Here is a 17,962-nt window from a genome sequence, read left to right as displayed (position 1 = left end):
GGTAAAGCTCCAACAAGAAAGATTCCTTAATACTCAAAAGAGTAAATGAATTAAAAATGTAAAAACATTCTCAATTTTTTTTGCAAAACGAAAATGCAGCAGCTGCATAATACTCTGGTTAAAGCGGAGAGTGCAGGAAGAGTCTATACCGGTTTCGGAGATCTTTTTCCCCTCATCAGTAAACCCATATCCTCTTCTCTCCGCTTTAACCATTTACCATAGCTTAGAGCCTTCCCGAATTGCAAAAAAAGAAATGTCACGGATGAACTAGGGCCATCTACCGGAAAACAAACTAAGTTATCAATTGAAGCAGCGCAGAAAACGACAATAAATATCGCCTCCGTACCACCAGATTGACAACAGGTGGAATACTTTCTTTGGTTACACCTCCTGAGACTTTTACAATTTATAAGTCATACAGGTGCCGAGAAAATTAAGATGAGAGAATTTTAAATAATTCACAACTCATCTACTCAGCATGGTAAAGCTCCAACAAGAAAGATTCCTTAATACTCAAAAGAGTAAATGAATTAAAAATGTATAAACATTCTCAATTTTTTTGCAAAACGAAAATGCAGCAGCTGCATAATACTCTGGTTAAAGCGGAGAGTGCAGTTTCATTATGAAAATATGATAAGAATTAGCTTTAATGAAGTTTAAATATTGAAAGTATCAAATTTTAAGTAATAAAAAATCAAATAGATCCAAAGATCATCACTAGAGATGTGATGGTCAGATATAAAAGATCACCACTATTATTATATTGTTTTAAAACTTATTTTTCACATTATGTGATGGCATATTTCGCATTATTGTATGTACGTGCATGTACTTTTGGATAAAAATCGATTTTGAATGTTCAAGCTATTTTATATAGCACAGCGTTACATTCAATATTAAACTTTACATAATTCTTTTTATGATAAGTCATTGAAATGAGTAATAAAAATTAATACCTGTCCTATCAAAAACATTAAAGAAGACCTTTTTTTTAAGTATGGACATACATTGTACAACGTGAAACGTGTAAAGAGAAAAATATATTACCACCTAAGCATTGATTAATAACTACACAGCTTGGGTAGTTTTTATTCAATGACCTAAAACTAAGCAAATAATTATATTACAAGCGACCGACATCGTGCATTATGGCAACAGGGCTAACTGCAAAACGATAAATCATAGAACAAGTGTGTCTGGTCACCTCTGGTTATGCGAGAACAATAAAATTCTTTAGCAGCTATCAGAGGCGGAGCATTTTCTGACAGCCCCGAATTAAAAAATAAAGATTTGCACGTACAATCCCAAAGAATTTTTCTATATGTATGAGTGTTTAAAAAAAAGAAAATAGTGGCATGACTGATAATGTAATTGTTTCGAGAATTCATGTATTAAAAAAATCGGGTATAAGACGATATATACAATTATTAAATTAGGCACCAAATAAAAAATTGGATAGGGTTGACACTGCTGCAACAGACGCTATTCAACGAAGAGTTTACAATTTTTACAAAGAAATTAGAGTGCCTACTTTAGAACTGATTCGTGAAAAATTGAGAGATTTTCCTGAATATAATTATAGGTACCTACCTACATCTTTGGAAACACTGCGCGAGATTTTGATAAGTTGTGGATTTAAATATAAGAAACTAGATAATCGAATGGTAATAATGGAATCTCGGCGTATCGTTGAACTTCGACGACAGTATTTGAGTAAAATAAAACAGTATCGCAATTCAAACAGAAATATAATCTATTTAGACGAAACCTGGTGCGATACGCATGATGTTATCAAGTACGGCTGGGTTGACAACACAAACAATTGTCCGTTAAATACACCGTGTTCAAAAGGAAAACGTGTTATTATTCTTCATGACGGAAGCAAAGATGGTCTTGTATCTAATGCGTTGCTATTGTCGGCCAAAAATATAACAAAGTCTTCTGCCGATTATCACGAAGATATGACAGCCGATTTATTTGAAAAGTGGTTTGTCGAGCAGCTCTTGTCTAATATTCCGCCGAATTCAGTGATTGTTATGGATAATGCGCCGTATAATTCCCGCATATTAAATAAAATACCTAATAATAACACGAAAAAGGATGAAATTTTAAAATGTATGCAACTTAAAACCATCACTGTTCCTAAAAAGATTCCAGTAAAGAAGGAATTAATTAGAATGGTCAAAAGTCGGAATTTTAAAAACGAATATGTCATTGACACCATTTGCAGCAGGCATTTGCATATAATTTTTCAGGTTGCCAAATACCTAAATTGAAGTTTAAACATTTAGTTTCAAGATCCTGTAGAGTAGTGGGATCTTATTGCAATGTAGAACATCGTTTTTATTTGTTAATTATACGCGACCTTGTGCGGCGCACCCGTGGCTGCTAAACATTCGAGTGGCAGCGCATAATTTACAAATAAAGAACAGTTTATATTGATTTCTCACCCGATTTCTCACCAAAATCTTAAGACTCAATGTTTAGACTACTCTTGAATATCAAAAATAATCATTTACATATTTTTCAAGCCGGAAAATGCATATTAGGTATGGAATTTTTCGGATTTTAAATCTCCTATAACTCGAAAACTATTAACTGCTCAGAAAAATGACAGAATACTTTTTTTTGTAATCACCCAAAAAATCAAAATATTTTCAGGGGCAAAATAGGAGATTGTGGAAATATAGCGCCGCCGCACCCGCACCTGCGTAAAAATCGGATGGACGCCCATTATTAACAATTAAAAGACAAAGGTCTAAATTGAAGTTACACCCGACTACTCTTCAGAATCTTGAAAATAAATGTTAAAAAGTTCAATTTAAGTACTTGGCAACCTTAAAAATAATAATTTAAATATGAGTTTTTAACCCTTTAGAATAACGATTTTCGCTTTTTCCGATTTTAAATCGCCTATATCTCGAAAGCTATCAACTTCTGAGAAAAATATCAAAATAACTTTCTTGTTTAGAATGATCCAGAAAATCTAAAAAATATTTTCTATAGTAAAAAGGGTGATCTTTTGAATTTGTTTAAAAAAATTGTTTAATTGATATACAATATACAGATATGCAGAAGCTGTGTGTTTCTTTTTAAATTTAAAACAAAAAGTAATAAAACCTAAAAATAATATGATTTTTCTCGAAATATACGTTTGTTGAACTGACCCTTTTTCTTCATTTCCACGCCAATGGTCGGCAATGCCATCAAAGAAACTAAAAGCCGACAGTTGGCAAATTCACGTTGGAAAAAGTTACACATATAAACAGGAAATTTCCTAACGTTTACAATGTTGTGAAATATTAAAATATTTCCAACAGGAACGGCTTAGGAAATTTTAATGATAAATAAACTCACAAAATAAATTAGAAAAATAAATATTTTTCTTGGGATAGGATATAAAATTAATGGATACTATTTACAAAACATTGTAGCAGAAATCCATCTGCTACATAGTCACCTCCTGCAAAGAACCTGGTTCCAAGTGTATTGAAAAAACCTTCAAACTGTATCTGTTTGTTATTATGTTTGGGTGGGCAGTATATGGCAGACATTGTTATATGACCGTGCTCATCCTCGATTGTAACACTAGTAGCTTGTAGGTAATTTTTGTCGAATTTCTCTCTTTCGTAATGTTTAATGTTTTCCTTTATGATTATAGCAGTACCTCCATAAGATTTGTTATCTGGATGTTTTGTGAAGTATAATTTGTATTTCGGAATACAAAGATAATTTTTATCTGTAAAATGTGATTCAGAAATCATCATTATATCGATATCTTGCTCAATGAGGAAGGTTTTTATTTATAATGCGTGTTGTTGTAGGCCATTGGCATTCCAGATAGCTATTTTATATTTGAGTTGTACTGTCCATAATCTAATTTACTAACGACTGCGGTAAGTAAATTTAACATTGTCCCCATTTGCTCCATTAGTTTGTTTAACATATCCTCTAGTTTAGCCATGCTGTTGACAGACTGGATATTTTCTGGTATTGTTTGACTGGTTTGTACTTGGTTATTTGTTACTTGGGCATATGTCATTCCAGGTTGTATATATCTGTTAGCTGTTTGTTGATTTTGTGGTAAGGCGTTGCTTTTCTCTCGTAATGCAGGATACAATTGTTGCTGTAATTGTTTGTGTACGTTGCAGCCTCTGTAATTCGCAGGGTTATTCCCTCCGCAGTTGGCGCATTTTACATGTTCATCTCTTGTTTTTCGAGAACAATATTTTGTTTCATGTTGTCCTGCACATTTGACACATTTGAAAATCTTCCTGCAGTAAGCTTTGGTGTGACCAAAAGCTTGGCATCTAGTACATTGAGGTATTATTCTCTTGGTGTATGGAGGTTCGCATTTAACGATATTGTTTCCGAGGTTCGTAATATTATATACTTCCTTGTTATTTTCATTGGGCTTAATATCAATGTAGAACATAGGCAAGGCTATTTTTGTAATTCTATGTTTTATATTGTGGATATTTGTTGCCTCATGGCCAAGTTTTTGCAATGACTGTTTTATAGTTTCAGTATTTGTTTCGTGATGAAGTCCTCTCATCACAAATCTGAAGGTTTTCTCATTTTTTGGTCTGAAGGTATGATATTGGGTGTTTTTTTTATCCAGTTCGCTGATTAGTGTATTGAAATGTTCTGCCTCTAAAACCTGAACTTTGGTGGTTTCGTGGCCAATGGTTTTAACTGTGTAGTTTTTAGTTACAGTTTGAATCAACTCATGTAACCGATCTATAGCTTCTACATTGTAAATTGTTATAGGTGGAGGTTTCGGTTTGTCATTTGGCTTATTAGCTTCGTTGTTTTCACCGGACGCTTCTCCCTCTTCTGACAGCTCGCTGAATCGGTTGTTGGTTTCGATTGGTTTCTGCAGCCAGTAGTCGTTGATTTTTGTTTGTTTTTTTTGGCATTTATTAGTTCTGGACTTCTGAGACTTCGTTTTTTACTATTTTGTACGGTTTGCCATTCAGTAGTGTTTTGTACTGGCTGTTGTGTGGATGTTGAAGGTAGGAATGTTGAGGTATTACAATGAAGTTGTGGAGTAATATTTGGATAGGTAGGTGCGACATTCGTTAACTGTTGAACTTGTATTGGGTGTTGTTCGTTAATAATCTGAGGTTTCTGATACTGTAATAATTGAGGCATATAAATACCTGATTGTAGCATTACATGCTGACTAGCGGTTGTGATGAACTGTGAAGGTTGCATAATTGGTGTGGTAGAAGAGTCCATTTTTAACCTTGTTTGATGTTCACTTAATTTTAAATTAAATTTTTAATATTTTAAAAATTTTACACATTTTTACTAAATTTTTACTAAATCTACCGGACTATTTTGTTTATTAATGTATTTCAGCTGTTAGGTGATAAAAAGCAACAGCGTATATTTACTTTTAATGATAATATGTACTATGAAAAACTTGTAAAACTTTTTAATTTGTTGTTTCTTATTTATTGTCGTTGAAATATAGGGTATACGAAATATTTTGGATACGAAATCGACTGCTATCGACCGAGGTTGAACATCGACTGGAGGAGGGTTGTGCGTGAGGTTAGCGACCTCACAACATAAAAAATATTATTGCTAAAGATACCTCTACAAGCCTCAGAAATAGGACGGATAAAGCGATGAAGAAAATGGCCACGGAAATGGATTTGAGAAAAACGACGTACATAGGATGCTGGAATGTCCGAACAATGTTTGAAATAAGTAAAACACATCAAGTGGCAAATGAAATGGATAAAAATAACATTAGTATATTAGTATAGCGATACGCTTTAATTACTATTTTTGCTAATTTTAATTTTAATATTTTTTCTCAAAAACGAAACAACGTTAGTAATTCGAAATGCACATTCAAATACAAATGTTAAGAGAGACATGGCTTTACCCTGTCACATCTGTTTTTCGTCTATGCCGTGCAACAAACTGCACCCTCATTAATTAAGTACTTTATCAGACAATTATTGTGTCAACAACTCACTTAATGCATTCGAAATTGTTTTCTTAAAACTGCAAAAGTAGACGCCAGACCTAGTGATTTATTTGCTCATCTGGTCAGGGGAAAAGGGACACAAACACATTATCGTTTGTGGCTTTCTTCTTCAGTCACTACACAGCATGTGAACGATTCACACACACCGGCTCGACCTTTCTCCGAGACCTAAACGAAACACATTTTCGTTACAACAATAAATAAAATATTACCGTTCGTTTTACACATTATTTCTTTGTCGTTTTATTACATTTATTTCAATTAAATTCCGGCAACACACCCACAGGAATATTGGTGACCCCCGCTAGTATTTTAAACCGCCGCGAAAATTTAAAAAAGTTAGTGTTAATAATATACTTTTGCCGGTTAATAATATACAGTGAACATCGAAAATGACGGACGCTAACACCAGTGCCAATACCAGTGCTTCAGTTGATCGGATTTCAGTTAAAATCCCACCTTTCAGGCCCAACGATCCTGAAATATGATTCCTGCAAGTAGAAAACCAATTTACACTGGCAAATATAACAAGTGACGCAACCAAATTCAACTATATAGTTGCCAATTTATACACAGCCTACATATTAGAAGTTAGGGACATCATTGTTTCACCACCAGCCACAGAGAGGTATGCAAAATTAAAATCAGTATTAATTAAGAGACTTAGTGCATCACAGCAACAAAAGATTAAAATACTACTCGAGCATGAAGAACTGGGCGATCGAAGACCTTCGCAGTTCTTACGACATTTACAGTCTTTAGCAGGCACAACGGTACCGCACAATATTGTAAGGTCTCTGTGGTTAGGTAGACTGCCAGCGTCCACACAGGCTATTCTAGCTACTCAAGCTAAAGCTAGTTTGGACGCAGTTGCCGAGCTAGCTGACACAATATCTGAAGCGATAGCTCCTAGGGCGCAAATTTCAGAAGCTTCTAACGCTCGTGAAAGTACCATAGAGAAATTGACAGCCGAATTAGCTGAAATGAAAATCCAGCTATCTAGCTTGTCAAATGCTCAAGCACAAGCTAACACATACCGTCGCAACCGCAGCAACTCAAGACGAAGACCATATCCTAGAGACAGTAGCTACAGTAGGGAACATAATAGTGACATATTATGTTGGTATCACTACCGTTTTGGTGACCAGTGCACGCGAAAAGACTTCATACGAACTATACGCGGCCAATGACTAAAATCGCGACATACGGCTATGTGAACTTGACATTAAACATCGGACTACGGCGTGATTTTACGTGGCGATTCGTAGTGGCGGACATTTCAAAGCCCATTATCGGAGCTGATTTTCTTTCCCATTTCGCACTCCTAGTGGACATTGCTAACCAGTATTTAGTAGACAGTACGACAACCCTTCGAACAAAGGGACTCGTTAAAGAGTGTTTCAACGGCAGCGTAAAGACTATCGCGGAAGCGTCGCGTTACCATGAACTGCTGCTACGATTTCTGGAAATCACGCGACCCGCCGGTATCGTGAAAGACATTCAACATCAAACGAAGCACCACATCGATACAACATCAGGTCCACCCGTTTTTTCGAAGCCTCGACTATTAGCACCTGACAAACTGCAATGGGCTAAAAAAGAGTTCGAAAATCTTCTACCACTAGGCATCATAAGACCATCGAAAAGTAACTGGTCTACTCCACTGCACGTGGTCCCGAAGAAAGGTGAGGAATGGAGACCCTGCGGAGATTATCGACGTCTAAACCAAAAAACAGTTCCAGATCGATATCCAATTCCGCACATCGAAGATTTCGGTCAGTCGCTTGCTGGTAAAACAATTTTTTCTACAATAGATTTGGTGAGAGCATACAACCAGATACCAGTAGCTACTGAAGACATACCCAAGACCGCCGTTACCACACCATTTGGGCTGTACGAATACTTATATATGCCTTTTGGTTTACGAAACGCAGAACAGACATTCCAGCGTTTCATAGACGAGATTTTACGTGGTTTAAACTTCGCCTACGCCTACATCGATGAAATTCTCATTGCATCAGAATCCGAAGAGCAGCATATCTCGCATTTGGAAGAGATTTTCAAAAGGCTCAAGCAGTTTGGCGTTGTTATAAATCCAGCGAAGTGTCAACTCGGCAAAAACGAGATTACCTTTTTGGGATACACAGTATCAGACGGAGGACTCACACCTCCACAAGAAAAAGTAGCAGCTGTACAAAATTTCACTCAGCCAAAAACAGTGAAAGACCTACGCAGATTTCTAGGTATGTTAAACTTCTACCGAAGGTTCATACCCAATGCAGCTGAGCTACAAGCACCACTACATGATGCCCTAAAAGGTAATGTCAAAGGAAAAGCACCAATCGAATGGACACCACAGCGAATCCAAGCCTTTGACGACTGCAAAAACAGTTTAGCTAACGCTGCTTTACTGAGCCACCCTGTGAACGATGTTGATATCTCCATCACTTGTGACGCTTCTGATTTTTGTGCGGAAGCTGTACTACAACAAAAAACGGATACAGGTATGAAACCTTTAGCTTTCTTTTCTAAGAAATTCTCACCTAGCGAAAAGAAATATAGTGCATACGACAGAGAACTATTAGCTATATATCTGGCCATAAAACACTTCAGACATATGATCGAAGGCAAGGACATAACGATATACACAGACCAGAAACCAATCACCTTCGCCTTTACTCAGAAGCTAGATAAATGTAGTCCTAGACAGTTTAGATATCTAGACTATATAGGACAGTTTTGCACTAACATTCAGCACATTTCTGGATTAACAAATATTGTGGCAGACGCACTATCTCGAGTCGATAGCATCAAGAAAAATATCGACAACACTGACTTAGCTCTCGCACAAGAAACTGGTCCAGAACTGCAAACTTTTTTAAGTGAGAAAACATCACTACAAATGAAGAAAATACGCTTTTCCGAACAAAACGTGAGTTTGTACTGTGACATATCAACATCTAAAGCCAGACCATTTGTACCGAAACCACTTCGAATGGCAATTTTTCGCACCATGCATAACCTAGCACATCCCGGAATCAACAGTTCTGTGAAATGATCACACAGCGATATGTTTGGCCATCCATTAAATCAGATGTGAGGAAATGGACTCGAGCGTGTCTACAGTGCCAAAAATCGAAAATATCGCGCCACATTGTTTCACCTACTGGAAGTTTCTTACCACCTTCCTGCCGATTCGAACATGTCCACATAGACATTATAGTGATGCCGGTTTCAGAAGGAAACAGATACTTTTTAACTTTTTAACATGTGTCGATCGTTTCACACGTTGGCCAGAAGCTTTCCCGATGCCTAATCAAGAAGCAGAAACAGTAGCCAGAACATTTTTTTCTGGTTGGATAGCTCGTTTCGGCACTCCCAAGCGCATCACAACAGATCAAGGCCAACTACCCATTTAAGGACAACCGCCTATCATCTGCAAGCAAATGGTATGGTAGAAAGGTTTCATCGACAGTTAAAAGCAGCAATTCGATGTCATGAAAACATCCGATGGATCGAAATCCTACCTTCAGTAATACTGGGCATACGAGCAGCGTGGACAGAAGATTTAGGTACTTCAGCCGCCGAACTCGTGTATGGAGAACCATTGTGTTTGCCAGGTTAACTATTGTTTTCGTCACAAAGAAACACCGACGACAATGCTCACATTTATTTAAAAACGCTTCGAAACCATTTCGAAAACCTCCGTCCCACGCAACCGTCGCATAATGGATCCAAAAGTACCTTCAGTCCACCTTCCAGAGGTGGACATGAAAACCACCTCTCACGTTTTCATCCGCCGTGATACAATCAAAAGCAGCTTAGAAAACCCATATCACGGTCCTTTTCCAGTTGTTAAGCGAGGTGACAAGACTTTTGTCGTCCGGGTAAATGGAAAAGAATCAACAATTTCCATAGACACATTGAAACCAGCGTACGAGCTTAACGACTACTCATCACGAAACAAAAGAAATGACCAGCAAAACAAACAACAACAGACCGGGGAGAAGAGCAAGATTTAGCGGAAGCTACCAAGAAAGTGTCGGTTCACAGTGTATTAAGTGACTTTTCGTTCTCCTCGTATAAACTTTGCGTTCTTTATTTTTTTCTTCCTATTTTCAATTTTCATTATATGTAATTTGTATACAGGGTGATTCATTCAGAATGTCCAATATCAGAGTTATAGATTCTAGACCTCAAAATATTAAGATTTAACCCAAATCACTTAAATAAAATGTGGCTCGTTACTGAGTTACAGGGCGTTTTATTTAAACATTTAATAACTATTTTCACCCATTACTTTAAAACTGTTTCGCGTATCCTTATCATACTTGGCAGAAAATATAGGTACTGGACACCATACGAAATTATGATAAACAAACGTTTCTGCCTACTACCAGAGGCGTACGGCAGGGGATAGTGAATAGTTTACCCTTTCCAAATTCTACTCCACTGGCGGAATTGCTATTTTAGTGCAATATTTAGTTTCTTCACTACCTTCTATGTAAATAATATACTCTTCATTAGTAGCGATAAAGCCATTAGTTTTCGAGATATTTGAAGTTGAATATGAAACGGCATAGCTATTTTGGTTTAATGTGTTGAGCCCGTTCATTTTTAACTTCAAATATCTCGAAAACTAAGGATGCTATCATTACGAATGAAGAATATATTATTTACATAGAAAGTATTGGAGAATCTAAAAATTATGCTAAAATAGCAATTCCATCAGTGGTGTAGAATTTGGGAAGGGTCAACCGTTCATTTTCCCCTGTCGTACGCCTCTGGTAGTAGCGAGAAACGTTTATTTAACATAATTTAGCAGGATACACAGTGCCTACACTTATTGTCATTATAATGATATGTCAAATACTTTTAAAGTACTGGGTACAAATAGGTAATTTTTAAATTGTTAAATCAAATATCCTGCAACTCAATAAGGAGCCACATTTTATTTAAGTGATTTGGGTGAAATATTATCTACTTGTAGGTAGTGTACACAATGCAACATTATGTTAAATAAACGTTTCTGACTACTACCAGAGGCGTACGACAGGGAACATTGAATGGTTGACCCTTCCCAAATTCTACGCCACTGGCGGAATTACTATTTTAGCTCAATTTTTCGATTCTCCAATACTTCCTATGTAAATGATGTATCCTTTATTCGTAACGATAAAGTCATTAGTTTTCGAGATATTTGAAGTTAAAAGTGAATAGGCACAATGCATAGCATAAAATTGCTGTGCCGTTTCATTTTCAACTTCAAATATCTCGAAAAATAATGACTTTATCGTTACTAATGAAGAGAACATTATTTACACAGAAAGTGTTGAAGAATTCAAATATTGCGCAAAAATAGCAATTCCGCCAGTGGCGTAGAATTTGGGAAGGGTCATCCATTCATTATCCCCTGTCGTACGCCTCTGGTAGTATGTAGAAACGTTTGTTTATCACAATTTCGTAGGGTGTATAGTACCTACACTTTATGCTAAATATGATAAGGATACGTGAAATAGTTTTAACGTACTGGGTAAAAATAATTCATAAATTTTTAAATAAAACACCCTGTAACTCGGTAATCAGCCATATTTTATTTAAGTGATTTGGGTTAAATCTTAATATTTTGAGGTCTAGAAGCTACAACTCTGAGATTGGACATTCTTAGTGAAGCACCCTGTATATTATGTACTATCTATCGTCTTAGTCTCTCGGAGGGGGGTGTATAGCGATACGCTTTAATTACTATTTTTGCTGATTTTAATTTTAATATTTTTTCTCAAAAACGAAACAACGTTAGTAATTCGAAATGCACATTCAAATACAAATGTTAAGAGAGACATGGCTTTACCCTGTCACATCTGTTTTTCGTCTATGCCGTGCAACAAACTGCACCCTCATTAATTAAGTACTTTATCAGACAATTATTGTGTCAACAACTCACTTAATGCATTCGAAATTGTTTTCTTAAAACTGCAAAAGTAGACGCCAGACCTAGTGATTTATTTGTTCATCTGGTCAGGGGAAAAGGGACACAAACATATTATCGTTTGTGGCTTTCTTCTTCAGTCACTACACAGCATGTGAACGATTCACACACACACCGGCTCGACCTTTCTCCGAGACCTAAACGAAACATATTTTCGTTACAACAATAAATAAAATATTACCGTTCGTTTTACACATTATTTCTTTGTCGTTTTATTACATTTATTTCAATTAAATTCCGGCAACACAGCCACAGGAATATTAGGATTATCTGAAATTAGATGGAAGGGATGTGGAAAACATGAGAAAACTGTTATATACTCGGGAAAATGTGGCGGAAAATATCGACATGAGAGTGGTGTTGTATTCATGATTTCAAAAGAAGCAACAAATGCCCTAATAGAATGGGAAGCCATCTCGGATAGAATAATAATGGCTAGAGTCAAAGCAAGATATAAAAATCTAATAATTGTTAATGTATATGCACCAACTAATGAAAAAGAACAGGACATAAAAGATGAGTTATACCAACAGCTACAGACGACATACGATAAAATACAAAATAAATATATGTAAAAAATATATTGTGATGATAATCAAAGATATGAATGCCAAAATAGAAACGAATAATAGTGAAGAGAAACTGTAATGGGGAAAGAAGGATTGGGAAAAATTAATGAAAATGGTAACATGTTTATAGATTTCTGCCCCCAGAACAGTTTAGTCATAGGTGGAAGTATATTTCAACACAAACGTATACATAAAGTAACATGGATATCCCCCGATGTACAAACACTCAATCAGATTGACCACATAACCATAGATAAGACATGGAGGCACTCACTGTTAGATGTTAGGGCAATGAGAGGGGCAGACGTAGGATCCGAACACATGTTGGTTAGAGCCAAAATCAAACCCAAAGTAGCCAGAAGCAAGAAAATACCAATGGAACAACGAGAAAGATATTATAACGTTCAGTGGCTCAAAGACGGAAAAAAATAATGCACGCCTTATTAATACATTTCGTAAATTTGATAAGAAGGTAATTAAACATGGATCTATTAGGTCTATTTTTTTGTTTTCTAGTGTAGCACTTTCGAGTGTAGTTGAGTGTAGGCTACACTGGCTAGCATTAAACTAAAATCATGGATGTGCCACTAAACAAAGAAAAGTTCTTTTGTTGTCTTTCTGGCTTTGGTTTAGTGGAAAGTTCTAGTGTAGTTAACCTTTGACTTACAGTAAGGTTCATTTGGTCAGGTTAGCAACAACAAAAAAAAATTAAATCAGATTAAAATTTGGAGGCAATTTAGTTTTTAAAATCACGAAAAATTTTTATATCTAAATTAAACTAAAAAGAACGATATATTTTTTTTTATAAATAAACACATCTGACAGCTCAACAGTTGTCCATCTCAGTTGGATGATACTGCACAAGACGAGTGTATTTGCCACCCTCTCAGAAGCAGGTGTAGATTCAACTACACTAGTGTTACAATTTTTTTGCTACACTTTTAAAATGAACGACTTAGTGTACCATTACACCTTGCAAAGGAACAACTTACTGTAGCACTTCTACACTTTTCAACAATTAGTGCTACTCCAAAAAAACAAAGGAAAAGACCTAATATTACCAAAGAAGACTGGCAGAGAAGAATTGCCAAAGTGATCAAAGTTGAACAATACTATAAGAAGATTGGGAACTTTCACATTAATGGTAGAAATAAATTTATTATATAATAATAGTCTCCCGTACCGGCGGTAGGATTTGAATTCCGGGCCACCTGCACGCGAGCCAAGCAGGACACGCGCCAACTCGTAACTCTTAATGACAAACTTTTTCAAATCAAAATGTACACCGGCCAATTCGTAACTTTTTTACTACCTGGCCCTCCCAACTCGCAACTTATACATGTGATTTCGAAACCATTGTTTAATTCTAATACCACAGGTAGTTAATTTAAAAGGTAAGAAATAAATTTGAACAGTAACGGATTAAGCCAACACGGGGCATATAACATTATTATGTAAGCGAATGGTTCTTGGTTTGCTTAAAAACATGTTGTGTATTATAATATGTACCTATAAAAAAATAAAAATTTAAATCTCTTAATAAAATAATTGAAACAATATTATATGTATAGACAAGGGCGGATCTGTAAAAAAACGTCTATTTGAGGATGTGCGAGGTGTCATTCGGATTTTTGCAGATAAAGTTAGGTGACAACTTCAATAATAATAATTTACTTATGCTCCTTCTCAAATATGCCCAGAACATTATTAAAAAAATTTAAATATTTAAAAATTTCGAAAAACATTGATTTTTTTCTACTTTCTTTGCTTAAAACTTTAAAACGATTCATTTTGGAGCAAAGTCGTAGGAAAATAAAATAAAGATAATTGAATTTTGTATGATATACGACTAGTTAAAAATATCTTAAATTATTACCCTTTCTGTAAAATAGCAAAGCTATTTTACAAAATAGCTTTCTGTAAAAAAGGGTAAAATACAGTATTGCCCAAAATAAACAGTACTGAAACTGAAACACAGATGTATCTTTGTGCGCGCTGTCATATTTAAATTAACTAGTATAGACCTGTCGAGTAATCTTTAAATGATTACTTATTAAGGCCTAATTGTTAAAAATGGTGTTAAATACAGAGGAGAAAGTGTTTCTCGTGGACCATTATTTTCGCTCATACCGAATCGGCCGACGTAATAGTGCAAGTATGCAATTCGTGTGTGATCAATTCACGCAACGCAACGGTTTAATAAACGTTATAATGCTGTAATTTTCAACAACCTTCAAAATTACAGCATTACTTGGACAACGTTTATTAAAACATTGTGTGAATTGATCACACACGTATAGCAGACTTGAACTATTACGTCGGCCGATTCCGTATGAGCGAAAATAATGTTCCACGAGAAACACTTTCTCCTCTGTATTTAACACCATTTTTAACAATTAGGCCTTAATAAGTAATTATTTAAAGATTACTCGTCAGGTCTATACTAGTTAATTTGAATATGACAGCGCGCACAAAGATACAACTGTGTTTCAGTTTCAGTACTGTTTATTATGGGCAATACTGTAGTTTCTGTAAAATAGCAAAAAATAGCTTTCTGTAAAATAAATACAAAATAAGGGGGCAAAATAAGCCTCTTTTTATTCAGTGTTTTTCAACAACTTTGGTTGCACGTAGAACCTTCGTAATTCGCACACAAAATCCTTACAACATACTTAAATCGTCGAACAAATTTCATTAAAATCGACCTGATAGATTTTGCATAATAATTTTGCAATCTAAATTGTTTAAAAAGAGTTCAAATTTTTTAAAAACTTTACATACACTAATACACTTTACAGAATTAAAATCGGATTATCTAAGCGGCCTCAGCACTGTTTTAAAGTTATAAACAATTTTTTGGCTTATAAACAAATACAGTGAGGACGTTTGAGTTGGAATAAATTCATTTTCTGGAGAATGGGTGTCTCTGGATATAAATCCCGAAATAGGTCGATTTTTATTTTTAAATTCTAATGTTTTGGTATGACATATCATACTAGTGACTTCATCCATCTGGGCGTGATGACGAAATCCATGATTTTTTTAAATGATAATAGGGGCCGTGTGATAGCTCATTCGAAAGGCTATTCAATTTTTTATTCACTGATATAAACATTAACATAATTATTTATACAGGGTGCCCAACAGGGTTGTTTATCAAATAAAACATTTTTTTTTCTGTTTTAGGACAACAGTAAAATGTATTTCGAATTAAATAAATTATATACATACATTCTTCTTTTGTCTCAATTTAATTAAAAAAAATGGGCACCCTGTATAAATAATTCATATGTTAAGGTTTATATTAGGAAATAGAGAATTGCATATCCTTTTGAATGAGCTATCATACGACCCCTATTCTCATTTAAAAAAAATCATTGATTACGTCAGCGTTTCCCAACCGGTGGGTCGTGGTCGTGACCCACTAGTGGGTCGCGGGCAGATTTCAGGTGGGTCCCGGCGTGGCTCTTACAGTAGCTGAGAACCTGAGTAGCGTACATTATATATCATCATGGGTAAGTGATATGAAAAAACCTCAAAAGGTGGTCGCCAGACATAAAAGGTTGGGAACCACTGGATTACGTCACCATACCCAGATGAATGACGTAACTAGTTTGATGTGTAAGCCAAAAAATTTATAATTAAAAAAAAGAAAAATCGACCTGTTTCGGATTTATCTGCAGAGTTGCCCATTCTCGAGAAAATGAATTTATTCCGACTCAAGTGTCCTCACTGTATTTGTTTATAAGCCAAAGAATTGTTTATAACTTTAAAACAGTGCTGAGGCCGCTTAGATAATCCGATTTTAATTATGTAAAATGTATTAGATAGGTAGAGTGCCTCTTTATATGCGACCGTTCAAGTATTACGTAACGCTGGTTGGGGGGGGGGGTGTCAAAAATCTACAAAAATTGCGTTGCGTAATAGTTAAACGCCCATTACAGTGCGTTACGCAGGGGGGGGAAGGGGGTCAAAAATCGCGTTACGTAATACTTGAACGCTCCCTATGTAAAAAAAATTAGCAAACCTCTAAATGATCTACTTTTTGTTCAGAAAGTTTTTAAAAAATTTAAATTAAAAAAAAAATTAGATTGCAAAATTATTATGCAAAATCTATCAGGTCCATTTTAATTAAATTTGGTGGACAATTTAAGTATATTGTAAGGATTTTATAATAGAATTAAGAAGGTTCTAAATGCAACCAAAGTGGTTGAAAAACACTAAATAAAAACAGGTTTATTTTACCCCCTTATTTTGTATTTATTGCTATTTTGCAGGAAGGGTAATAATTTAAGACATTTTTAACCAGTCGTATATCATACAAAATTCAATTATATTTATTTTATTTCACTACGACTTTGTTCCAAAATGAATCGTTTTAATGTTATTGTTATTAGCAATGAAAATAGAAACAAATCGATGTTTTTCAAATTTTTTTATTAATGTTCCGAGCATATTTTTACCTAACTTTATCCACGTTCACTCATTAAGAAATCTGCTACGTATTTCAGCCATTTTGACACAATTTATTTCGACTTTCTCATGTAACTCGTCCAAGAGATAATACATAAATGATGAATAACTTTTACACCACCTTCAAAGAGGGTAATTTATACAAGTACATATCTGGAATACCGGTATTAGATTATCAACATCGTTAGTAATTACTTAGAAAAGAAAGTTACAAATTCATCGGTACTTGATGGGTTACCGCAAAATTACCTGTGCTTAAGAGTTACCAGTTGGCCTGTAATTAGGATGGGGGATTAAAATAGTTACGAATTCACCGGGACCCGCCAAGCACACTACCGCCTAGCTACGCCGGCCGGTAGTGAAATAAATTTATTATTGAAGTGAATAATGATAGTGACACAGAAAATACAGCAGAAGGAGAAAACGAATTAAGTGTACATATAAGTATTTTAAGTGATTCCTTGTTAACTGTTCTGTTGCGCTATTAATATTCTGTCAAATTACAAGTGTAACAATGAAAAGATCCATTTTAAAAAAGTTGTTTTATTTTTAGGTTTTGTATTTTTGAAATAAATAAAAAAATAATGTGGACCTGCTTGCAGTTTTTACTGAATTTTAAAAATTTTTAATTGTATACTACTTATATTAATTTCATTAATTTTAGATTTAACTCTGATTTTATAGTTATTTTGCTATCAATAATTCTATATTATGTAATTCTACATTCTATATAATAACAAGAGTAATTACAAAAGCTATTCTACATCAGTTATCAATGCAAGCATGCATTAAGAGGGAGAGTTCCTGTAAGGTGAAATGTAAATAAAAATGGTAAAAATTAAGTTTAGAACATACGATATGTCCTGCTTTAACGGTATATACCTAAGTACAAAAACAAATATTTTTATTGACATATTTAATTAACAG

At 34.9% G+C, this 17,962-nt stretch overlaps 1 protein-coding gene across 1 annotated transcript; it reads left to right on the top strand.

Annotated features, from left to right (window-relative positions):
* Window positions 1-6,488: 6,488 nt before the first annotated feature.
* On the top strand, window positions 6,489-17,719 carry LOC126879941 (uncharacterized). The gene is made up of 3 exons (XM_050643317.1): window positions 6,489-6,501; window positions 6,581-7,123; window positions 17,700-17,719. Exons 1-3 carry the CDS (start codon window positions 6,489-6,491, stop codon window positions 17,717-17,719), a joined length of 576 nt encoding a protein of 191 aa, XP_050499274.1.
* Window positions 17,720-17,962: the final 243 nt, after the last annotated feature.

Source organism: Diabrotica virgifera, chromosome 1 (assembly GCF_917563875.1).
Source record: "Diabrotica virgifera virgifera chromosome 1, PGI_DIABVI_V3a".
NCBI lineage: Eukaryota > Metazoa > Arthropoda > Insecta > Coleoptera > Chrysomelidae > Diabrotica > Diabrotica virgifera.
The sequence above is the reverse complement of the archived record's forward strand: the minus strand, read 5'-3'. Positions and strand labels throughout refer to the sequence as shown.

Excerpts from the sequence above, each read along its gene's own strand:
- LOC126879941 (XM_050643317.1), top strand. Across the intron at positions 7,124-17,699 it reads ACATAATAGTGACATATTAT|ATTTAACTCTGATTTTATAG; the intron begins GTTGGTATCACT and ends CATTAATTTTAG.